Source organism: Mastigoproctus giganteus, chromosome 10, assembly GCF_048544385.1.
Source record: "Mastigoproctus giganteus isolate SK-2022 chromosome 10, ASM4854438v1, whole genome shotgun sequence".
In the NCBI taxonomy this organism is placed as follows: Eukaryota; Metazoa; Arthropoda; class Arachnida; order Uropygi; family Thelyphonidae; genus Mastigoproctus; species Mastigoproctus giganteus.
In genome coordinates, this window is record NC_143584.1 from 187,426,264 (window position 1) to 187,438,628 (window position 12,365).

The 12,365-nt window shown below is 36.7% G+C and overlaps 1 protein-coding gene across 1 annotated transcript in view; it reads left to right on the forward strand.

Moving 5' to 3' along the window:
- Positions 1-5,708: 5,708 nt before the first annotated feature.
- Positions 5,709-12,365, forward strand: part of LOC150079650 (neuronal membrane glycoprotein M6-a-like) — a 50,696-nt gene continuing 44,039 nt past the window's right edge. The window contains exon 1 of the mRNA XM_090382751.1: positions 5,709-5,822. Within this exon, the coding sequence (XP_090238877.1) occupies positions 5,759-5,822 (64 nt within the window). The 5' untranslated portion in view covers positions 5,709-5,758. The remainder of the gene's footprint in view (positions 5,823-12,365) is intronic.

Below are 12,365 nucleotides of genomic sequence, written 5' to 3' on the forward strand. Positions count from 1 at the left end.
TATTTCTTAACTAACAGCATAACCGCTCTTAACTTCTTGTACTGTCTATCTTCTCTGTATATATTGTACTCCCCAAATTCCAATTCTGCATTGCTGGCATCTGTGTGACTCAATGTCTCTGATATCCCAACAATATATATATATTCCTAAGTCTATAATCTAGTTATTATACTAAAGGCATAATAAGTACATACAGGTGCTGAATAAGTATATGAACACAACAGTATGCAGCTAGCAATAGACCATGAGGCCAAATTAACTTATAAAAATAAAATAGCCCAAGCAGGCATACATGGCCAAACCCTGGAAGTAAACATATAATTAGTAATAAAATATAAATATATAATCCAATGATGATTACGTAGTTAATTATTAGTGTAGAGATACATTGAAAGGGACGTTTTGAAGGGCTAACCCTCTCAATGTGTCCTAACTATAATTAACAGAGCTATCTATTTCTGGTTGCCATCTGCCTGTTTAACAAATCCCAAAACTTTAACTAGATAATGTTATAATTTAGTAGCAAACAGGCAAGATAACATTTAGCCCTTAATGTCTCTTCTTCATTTTATTATATATTTATATTTTATTACTAATTATATGTTTACTTCCAGGGTTTGGCGATGTATGCTTGCTTGGGCTATTTTATTTTTATAAGTTAATAAGTTAATAATTATATATATATATATATATATATATGCCTTTGACAACATGACCAGCACTTTACTAAAAGGAAGGGGATGTATCTGATTGGTCCATTTGATATCGAAGGCCTGACGTAGCCCAGTGGTCAGGAGCGAGAGTGCATAGCACGCGTTCCTTGAGTGGACCGGGGTTCAAACCCGTGACTACTAAATACGATAAATATTTGTATTGACGATTTATTGTAAACTCTACTGACTTGGTTGTCGTGCCGGAGTATAAACAGAAAATTTATTTATTTTATGGTTCGACTCTTGATGATCCTGCTCAGATAGTAACAAACTGAATGAGTATTTTGCATCTACATTCACACATGAGGAATTATTAAGGTTTGAAAATGGCAGAAGGTTATCAAATTGTAGCAGGATACTTAACGATTTTGTAATAACTGAGAGCAAAGTGGAGGAGAAATTGTTGAAGTTAAACATAAGAAAAGCACCTAGGGTGGATGGGATCTATCCAGTTATATTAAAGGAGGCGGCAAAGGTAATAAGCAAACCCTTAGCAATAATTACGAGAGCATCCTTGGACTCAGTGGGGGTCTCCACGGACTGGAGATGTGCAAATGTATCCCCAGTTCACAAAGGGGGATCGAAGAGTGACACGAGTAATTACAGATCAGTTAGTTTAACATCTGTTCCGAGTAAAATAATGGAGTCACTGGTTAAAGATGCATTGCAGGATCATCTAGACATAACTGCAGCAATAATTCAGACACAGCATGGGTTTGTTAAGGAAAAGTCTTGTCTGACAAATTTGATAGGATATTATGATGTGGTTACAAAGGAACTGGATGCAAAAAATAATTTTGATATCATATACTTGGATTTCAGGAAAGCTTTTTACACTGTTGTGCATGGAAGACTACTGTACAAATTGGAGCAGAATGGTATTAAGGGTACATTGCTACAATGGATAAAAGGGTGGTTGAGTGGGGAAGGCAGAGGGTGGTAATCAATGGGTGCTGCTCTTCGTGGACTAATGTTATTAGTGGAGTCTCCCAAGGTTCGGTTTTGGGCGCACTGTTGATTTGTATATTTATCAACGATATTAATGAAGGTATATCAGGCTTAGCGTCGAAGTTTGCAGATGATACAAAGGTTGGCAAGGTTGTTAGTGACAGTAATGGCAGTGTGTTACTGCAACAGGATCTAGAAAATTTGGGCAGATAGGCTGAGAAGTAGCAACTGAAGCTTAATGACGAATGCAAATACTGCATATGGGTAAAGTAACCCCAGAGAAACGTACCAACTGTGTGGTACTACACTTAAGGTGATGGAAAACGAAAAATACCTGAGAGTAATTGTGCAGTCAGATATAAAGTTTTCTGAGCAATGCAGACTGGCTGCCAGGGCAGGTCATTGGGTTTTGTCAATGATATACAGAATTTTGCTAGCAGTGAAAGGAGGTGATTGTCATTCTGTATAAAGCAATGGTCAGGCCATGCCTTGAGTACTGCGTACAGGTCTGGAGGCCTCATTTTAGGAATGATGTAGATTTGCTTGAGCGTGTACAGAGAAGGGCAACAGGATTGGTGAGGGAATGAAGGGATCCTCTTACCAAGAGAGGCTTAAATTCTGCAAATTGCAGCGGCCGAAGACTAGGCACTTGCGAGGTGATCTAATTGAGGTGTATAAGGCCTTGAATGGGTTGAGCACGCTGAATTCTGGTGGGATTCTTCCACTTGTTCAGATTACGAACCTAAAGGGGCATAAATTCAAATTAAGAAAAGACAGATGTACAGATGTGCGCAATTTGTAGAATAGATGTGCGGAAATTTGCCTTTAGCCAGCGGGCGGTTAATTGCTGGAACAAACTTTCAGCAATTAAATTTAAGGAGGAACTGGACAAACATTTAGAGGGAATTGTTTTGTAATTTTTTTTTTTTTTTTTTTTTTGGATGATGCTGCATAAGCTCATACATTTGCTTTCTTGCATCACATGCCACTACTACTACTACTACATCAGGCGTTGCGCTAGTGTTTTTGGCGCTCCCTATGGAGAAATATATTTGACGCCCTTAAGATGCTTGTATTAAATGTTATTTTAATAAAAATTTAGAATTTCGGCCCCCCCCAGATGTTGGTGTCCCTATCCTCTACATATCAGGCTTACTGCGTTCCACCGTCCCTGCTACACATGCACTTCCAGGCTAACAGTTTGAGATTATTTTTTGCTCACAGGATACACGGGTGGATATGGACATAAGTCTAGGGGCCCACCCTGAGACAAGAATGCACATAAGTAAATAAGCAGTAAGTAAATATTTCAATTCAGTAGTGAAATGTATTGTGGTCTCATCTATCTTAATTTGTGGGTGTCTTCTGAGGCAGCCTTTGAGTAAGATGGAATTGGTCTCCATTGGAGAGATCTGAAGATTATGATCCCTTGCCCAATATTGCAATATTGAGATCGTCTGATCGTCTATTTTTGCTCTGCAGTCTGCAACCATGGCCAGGATCAGGTCATCTGCATAGGCTTGGGAGATAACGTCATTCGAGTACGATAAGTGCCCCAGTACCAAGTACCCCCTGTAAGCCTGGCGTTTGACTCTGCAGTATCATGCCTTGACATTTCTTTCTCTGGCTGTGAGGTAACTTGTGTGGTGTTATAGAGGTTTCCAGGAAGACAGGCACGTCGTAGACGACTGATGACGCTCGGCCACCAGAGTGAGTCGAACGCCCTAGCAAAGTCTATAGCAGTAATCAGGAAATATTTTCTGTTGAAGTTTGTAGCAGTTGTAAGAATATTCTGGAGTATGTCAGCTGTTGAGCATCCTTGTTTGAAACCATATTGGCTTGAGGAGCTGGACACTGCAACTAGTAGACACCTCAACAATAAATTCCCAGGACCAAACTTACTTGAACCAGAAATCAAAAGGACGACTGTGGAGCATACTCCATACCTCATCCTCGACCTGTTCAATCACTGCCTGCAGACAGGAGTCTTCCCCTCTGAAGAGTATAGATAAAATATGTAGAGGATAAATTTGCTGCATTATAATGTACTGTAATTGTGCTGTGTAGGAGGTATTTGAAAAGCTTGCTTAGCACAGATAACAGGGCAATCGGTCTATATGAAGATGGGATTTCTGGAGGCTTGGTTGGGTTTTTAAAAATCAGGTGTCTATTAGCTGTCTTTCAATCAGAGGGGAAGACTCCTGTCTGCAGGCAGTGATTGAACAGGTCGAGGATGAGGTATGGAGTATGCTCCACAGTCGTCCTTTTGATCTCTGGTTCAAGTAAGTTTGGTCCTGGGAATTTATTGTTGAGGTGTCTACTAGTTGCAGTGTCCAGCTCCTCAATGGCAAAGGGTGGCTCTTGATGTTCTGGACTATATATACTGTGGTCCTGGCAATATTGCTTTTGTTGACTTGTGCTAGGATCCATTGCTGGTTGGATAATTGTATCCAAGATGTTATTGATGGATCTATCCCATGAGGTTGTTATGATACCTTGCTGGGTTATGTTTCCATGGCTGAGTTGCTGTTCTGTAGTGGTGCCCAGAACTCCAGCAAGGTTTAACTGAGTTAGTCGGTCTCAGGCGTAGATAGCAAGGTCCCTCCCCCCCAGAAACTGGGGTTTTTCGTCCAGCAAACACACAAATCGACACAGCACGGCAGATGAATTTAATTATTCGGGGGCCTAAATATAATAGTTTGATTTTGGTTTTAGAACAGGAACAGGAATGGGTTTCTTTCTAGGAATGACGCATTTGCTAGCTTCTGTAATTATTTTTGTGACTTTTCTCTGGTAGGGATCAGAATCAGTGAGATGGTAATTATTAACCTGCAGCTGCTGGGCTAATGAGCGAAGCTTCTCCGCGAAAAGGTCCCATTTTGCTCTGGCGAGGGAGTACCTGTAAGGTGTGAATCTGGGAGTTGGGATTCTGGCCAAGGATCTTGTTATCTACTGAGAGTGACGTCATTTCTGCAGTGGACGCATTTCTGCAGGCTGAACTGAAAACTTTCTTTGCAGCTGGAATGAACACATTATAGCCTCAGCAGCAACATTATATTGACTCCAAAGGGGACTATGTTGAAAAGCAATGTATTATCAGACTCACAAACCTTTTAGAGCGCCTCTCGAAAAAGGGATCACTATCAGTATTAGAATACAGTCTGTCCTCGACATACGTAATAGATACGTTCCAGGACTTCTTACGTAAGTCGAGGTTTGCGTAACTATAATGACTAATAAATTATTGCTACTATATCCCTGATATGCCAAAATTACAAAAACCACATAATATCCTTAGAAGAATGAAGAAAAATAGTTATATATCATAACAGTTAACTTTATCTGGGGACAGCGGTAAAGTATTACCACTTTCACTTTTTCTCTAAGGCGGTATCATGATAATGGTCAAAATGAAATTTTCTGTAAAAAACTTCACAGGGTTAAGTTATAAGAGATGCTGCCACACGTTATGACATACATGACTACCGATAATAGTTTGACGCGAAGTCGTTGAAAAGGATTGGACAACATGAATTTCAACTTCACCACAATCACCCAATGTGTATCAAATATTACATCCAAAATGCAAACAAAAGCTCCCACTTCGCTCTCAAACAAAACTGAACTGACTACAAACCGGAAAGAAAAGAAGGAAAGGATGTAGAGACGAAGGGTTAGAGTGTAATTCTCCGAAATAAAAACACATGTTGTCGAATATTTCTCCAGAAATTTTAAAGTACAAAATTAAATGTTAACGCTGGTTATTTACCTATATTCTATTTACGCCGCAGGTTATTATCCAACATAGTTTGTATGGGAACGAAAGTAAAAACTTATTGTTCCTTCATTCGACTCCACTCTTAACTTTTTCAACTTTCACTCTCAAATTTCATCTTGCCACTAGTTGTCGCCACTATGAATAGATCCTGGTATTTTCTGTCATCTCTCAAACATCTCTTATCGTTTTTAGTAAAGTGTTTATCTTATAAAATATAAAATAAGAATATAATTTTGAAAGTTTGTTTTTTTATATATATATAATTACACCAGGAATAATATTCTTTACTTCATTATTCCTCTTACACCGTTTCCTAAATATGTTTCATAAAAGCTATTCCTATTCGAGCATATCAGAGAAAAAATCATGTGGATGTCAATGCTGTAAGTAAGAATTGTTTGCTTATTTTTGCAGATTTGATGAATCGTTTTTTTATTATTTTCCTGTGAAAACATTTTCGCTTCTATAGTTGTCAAGAGATGAAATTATGAACATTCACTATTATCCTGTGTAATTCAGTGTTGTCGAAAGCCAGTGTTTAATATTTATTTTCGGACTGTGACTCTAAAATGGTATTAAAAAATATGATTTGGCCTGGGCGGTAACTGAAATTGCGATTAAATTGCTTCATTTCAGGTTTCCGCATGAAACTGTTAGATAAAAGAAACGTTAACAGCCCCTTGCCGTTTGTTGTGGATTAATTCAGCAATGAAATCAAACATCGCATCTAACAGTTGGTTGAGGAATTGTCATCCTCAATTGCTTGATAGGGGCTCACATCTGGTGAGTATGGGCTTGGCACACCCAAAGTCCTCAGCTGGATATCATCATTCTTCTCTTTCTTGGTGATTCCCTTCTACTTCTGACTCTTGTTCTCTCTCTCTCTCTCTTTCTTTCTTTCTTTCTTGCTTGCTTCCTTCCTTACCCCCCCCCCCTCTTAGGGTATTTTTTATTCCTTTTTTTTGTGGTATTAGTGCAGCATAAGCCTCAGGCTTCCTTGCACTATATGGCTAATAATACATATTTATCACAGTTAATATTCACAGGAATGTTCTTGATTAGATAATACATTGTATTATCTAATCAAAGATGCATCAAAGGATCAAAATAAAAATACATTGTACATAATACATTGTGTTATCTAACCATGATAATACCCCCACCAAAATATTGCAGAATACTTAATAATGATTTTCCCCTCCTTTAACAGTGGTGATGTTAACAATTCTCTCTCTCTCTGGCAATGATTCTATAATGTGTACATCTTATAGGATTGGTGATGTTAGCCCATTCCTCTAGGTGTATGCCCTTCAAGTTTCCTATGTTTGTCAGCAGCTGTTATCTTTCCCTTTTACTACTTTTCTAATGTTCCCACAATTGAATGCATATCTTGGAAGTATGGGAGACTTAGGAGATGCTACACATATTCAGAGTGCTTTTTAAACCATCCCTACACTCAGTAGCGGATTAAGGTCGGTTGAGGCCCCAGGTGCAGAAGAAAATATTGGGCCCCTTAAAAAAAAAGAGAGAGACAGGAAAAATAAAAATACATGTTAACCATTTTTTTAAATAAATAAAAAATATTATGTACTATTAATGTTTTATTTCCAATAAAATTTGAATATAATATATGTATAATATAATTAATAATAGCATAATAATAATCACAAAGTTTTGAACTAATAGTTGAACATATAAGTTCAACTAATTTGTTGGGGTTTTGCGTGGGCCCTTCAGAAGTCGGGGCCCAGAGCGTGCGCCCGGTGCCCCCGCTGTTAAATCCGCCTCTGGCTACACTGCCTTGCCTGGTATGTAGTGTCATTGTCATTATGGAACATTTCATTACTGTACAGATATAATGGATATTAGGAAAGTAGCTTCAAGTGTCAGGAACAGACTTAATATAAAATTTTTTGCAATCACTGACTAAAAAGCAAATAAAAATTTTAATAAAAACAGGTAGTGATTAAATACATAATGAAATGCAATAACAAGTATTAAAAATAAATAAATTAAAGATGAAAAATGTATTAAAAGCACCAAAATATACATAAATAGCTTTTAATGTTGTTTTTCCAGTTTTACAACTGCGTGTTCTTTCACCAGCTTAAAAGATTGGCATGGCTGCAATCATTTAAATTGAAGGGTAAACAAGTATATATCAAACATGTTAATCATTACCTGTTCTCTTATTAAAATTTTTATTTGCTGTTTAGGTGATCATGGCAAGAACTTTTATATTAAAGATATTGGGAACAAAGCTTAAATAACCTGATTCATAGCAATAGTTAATTATACCCTAGAGTTCAGTGGAGACTTTGAGTGATGATGAGAAAGCCAATGGTGGTAATCAAAACATTGTTCATGATGGAATCTGGTGCCATTGTTTCCGCCTGTTATTGTTTACATGTATGTGTTCACTGGTGGTAAAGTGTGCAGCAGTGCTTATTAGGCAACACTGCACTTTTTTTGTTGCTACAGCAAAAATGTCTTCATTAATAAAATCATCATTTATGGATACGTCTTTTTTGGGTCAGACTTATATGGCATACATATTTCTGTATCCATTAATCGTTCCAGGCTTGAAGTGCTACTTATTGTGGATACATCCTATTCAGTATTGAAAGTGCCAGTGATTTTTTAGCATGTTCACTTTTGACTCGCTTATAAAACAGGAAATATTTCATGAGTTCCAGTTCCTGTAACTCAGCAGGAATTGGGTGCAGTATTGTTTTTATGGATGAATGATTAGTTTGTTCTTCCTTTTCTGACTCCAACTACTTTTATGTTTTTATGGATGAATGATTAGTTTGTTCTTCCTTTTCTGACATTTTGTATTGGATTTCTTTTTGGTTTGTTGTGTTATGAATATTATAGGAATATGTTTATTTTTTTAAAATTCCATTTAAATAGTATAACCTTAGGGTTACTTATATTTTTGTATTCTTTGTGAGAATAGTTTTAAATAGTAATAGTAACAGCCATATAGTGTAAGGAAGCCATAGGCTTTTGCTGCACTGGCTGAAAAAAAAAAAAAACACAAGTAGATAAAAACACAATTATTTGCTTCCCTCCTCACATAGGTAACTATCCAGTTGACCTTTGAATTTATTCAGACTGTCAGCCTCCAACTACTTTTATAAGCAACCTGTTTCAGCAATCAGTGAATTGCTAGCTAAAAGAAAACTTACAATATAGCCTAAACTTTTTCCCCTGTAATTTGAATTTATGCCCGCGAGTTCTAGAATTCTCTACAACAATGAAAATTCTGCCTTCACTCATTTTAATAAATAATCCCTTCCAGAGCCTTGTAACTCTCCCTTATAAACTTCAGAGCTTTCCTAAGTCTCCCTTATAAATCTCAATCAGCTGACCTGTGAGGTGCCTGGTTACTAAGCTCTGTAGTCATGTAATTAGACTCTTTCCTCGTATGGTCTCCCCTCTTGCCAGTCTCACCTTGCGAGTTGCCTGTTTTTGGATCCTTTCTAGAAGCTCAATGTCTTTTTTCAGGTGAGATCTCCACACTTGAACACATTATTCCAAATGAGGTCTTACAATTGCCTTGTACAGTGGGACCATGGCCTCCTTATCTCTACAGGATTATGTTCGATAAATTATTGATAGGACACCATGGGCTTTCCTGGCTGCCCATATTATAACTCCCAGATCTCTTTCTTCATCTGCTGTTTTTAATTCAACCCCACCAAGTGTATAATTTATTTTGGGTTTGCTATTTCCCAAGTATGAGACCTTGCATTTTGCTGCATTGCAACATAGCTACCACTTTTCTGATCATTCTTGCAGCCTGTTCAGGTCACTCTGAAGGAGCACTGCTTGGTAAAAGTAAAGTGCAGCCATTATCAACCTACTGCAGGATGGAAGCCTCCTCAACAATTCATGCTGAGGGAAATGGACCATAATCTGCCACGCTGGTCCAGTGCGAGTTGGCAGATCGACCGTATTCAGCAGTCAGGGGCTTGAACCCCGGTCTGCTCAAAGAGCGTGTGCTACTGCACTCCCGCTCCTGCCCACTCGGCTATGGTACTGATCATTAACTACTCTACCAATCTTTACACTGTCTGCAATTTTTGACATCAAGCCTTCTATCCCATTGTCAATGAAAATCAGAAACAACAGTGGTTGAAGAACTGATCCTTTGGGGACCCCACTTCTGACTTTACACCAAACTGAAGAATATGCATTAATGACAACCCTCTGCCTTCTGCCCTGCAGCCTCCCAGCAATCCATCTTAGAATAATTTTTTGGTAATCCCAACATGTTCCAACTTATACAGTAACCTCTTATGAGGGACTGTGTATGCCTTGCTAAAATCCAAATAAAGTATGTTGAAATTGTTCCCTGCATTCAACTCATGAGTAACTGTGTAAAAATAGCCTACTAAATTAATTAAACATGATTTTCCTGTAACAAAACAATGTTGTGTGCTATTCGGAATGCCATATCTATCTAAAAAGTGCCTGGATTGCACTCTTAATCATTGCTTCTAAGATTTTCCTTACTACTGAAGTCTCTCTAACCCAGTGGTTTTTAACTGGTGTGCCGCAACAACATTCCAGGGGTGCCATGTAATTTGGGTTTAAGTTACTTAAACTTATTATTATTTTTTAATTTATATGTTTATTTCATTATAAAAAGGTGTACAGTATCTTTTTAATTTTGTGGTCATCTATAATTGATGTTTACTTAGTACCTCTATATAAAGAATAAAATTATATACTGTATATATATAATTTGTATTATGAAATGTAATTTTTATAATTATATTATTGTAATAAATATCATATAAATTTATATTTTTAATATTATATATATATATATATATATATATATATATATATATTAAGTGTACCGCAAAATGAAATAAATTACTTAGGGGTGCCATTATTAAAAAAAGGTTGAAAACCACTGGACTAACCTGGTCTGTATTGGTAATACAGTGACACTTCTCCAATTCAACATAATCTCTGAATAGCTAAAGTTTTCAAGGAAATATTTATTTATAATTATAATTTTTTATGTAAAAAAAAAAAAAATTCAGTCTCATAGATAATGTTAATTTTTTCAGTACTGTTTATTTGCAAGATTCAGAGTTACCTCGTAGATTACATCATATTTAAAATAATGTTGTTTTTTTAGGATGATTTTAAATGGTTGAATTTTTGTTAGAAATATTGTTTTCATAATGATATTTGTTTGAAAAAGATGTTGAGAATGTTTTTTTTTTTTCGGCATTGTTCATTAACAATAGTTGGTTTATCTTAAGTTTGAAAGAGCATTGAGTTTTTTTCAAAAAAGTTTGTTTTTGATATGATGATTTGAGTTCACGATGTTTCTAGCCTATGTACTCCCACTGAATTTGATATAATGTCCTTGAGATCTCTGTCTTGTAAATTTCTATGAACCTGTGTGGCCACTCTGGAGTATAAACAGAAAAAAATTATTTTTAATTAATTTTTTTGGTGTTTTTTGTGATGGTGTAACAGCAAAATTAAATAAATAAATAGTTTTTATTCCCATCATGGCAGGTTGCCAGCGGTTTACACATTAAATGGAACACTTAGTAAACATAGTATATAAGTAGATACATATAAACATATTTTAGAGTATGATGGGTTGTCCATCTGCAATTGGAAGTGCTGAAGCCAGGTGAAAAGTGGCAAGTGTTGAATGGATCAGTCCACACAGTTATGATTCATAATAACTGCAGTGCAAAACACCAACTGTCTATAATTGAAACTTTATTAAAATAATAATAAGATAAAATAAAACAGGATAAAATTTTGTTATAAAAGTAAAATACACTGACAACTGTAGAGTTAAAAGTGATAAAATGATAGATAAAATTAAATATATGAAATATTACAAATTAAAAGTAATAAAAGTTATAAAACAACTGTAGCTTTCAAAGGCAACTGCCTCCTTTATCAACAGTAAAACTCGACTGTCCACTGTTGACTTTTTTTTTTTTTTTTTTTATGAGAACCCCAAACACGAGACGTATTAGAACCTGTAGTACTTAGTACCGTGCTTGGGTTGGAGGTTGAGAAGACGAAAGAAGATATTTGTTGATATTGGACTTGAACTTCTGTAGATTGTAATTTTCAGGAAATACGTATGAAGGAAGGTTGTTCCAGAAAACGGCAGTTGAATGAATAAATGAGGAAGATGAAAAGTTGGTTCTGTGGGTTTGAAGTTGGACAGTAAATGGATGTTGGCTGGTGGCGGCACGTGTTCGGACTGTTTTGAAAGAGAGAGGTGGAATTATAGAAGCCAATTCAGAAGAACAGTGTCCATGGAAGTATCTGTAGAAGAGGTATGCAGCAGAAACAGTGCGTCTATGAGAAAGCGAGTGGAGAGACTGTTAGAAATGAATCATTAATTAACCTAACTGCCCTCTTCTGAATGGAATCAAGAAGCCTGAGAGAGGTTTTGGGGGCACCACCCCAGATGTGGGAACAATATTCCATGTCAGGGCGGGTTTGCGATTTATACAGAGTGAGCAGCTCTTTGGAAGAAAAGTAACGCCGAGAGCGAAAGAGAAAACCAAGTTTTTTAGATGCAGAGGAAGCAATATTTGTAATGTGCTTGTGCCAAGAGAGATTAGAAGTCAGGGTAATCCCCAAAAGAGATATATCATTTTGCCTAGAAATCGGAGTGTCACTAAAGATAAGCATAGGAGCAGAAGAATCCTTTTTTAGCATTAGCATTAGTAGAGGCATATGATGCAAGAAAGCAAGCTTATTCAGCATCAGCCAAAAAAAAAAAAAAAAAAAAAAACACTAATCCCATTTCACCCCTCCGTTCGTTCGAAATACCTGTCCAGCTGAGCCTTAAATTTATTTAGGCTATCAACTTCAACAACAAGCGATGGGAGTCTATTCCACAAACCAACTGCCCGCTGGCT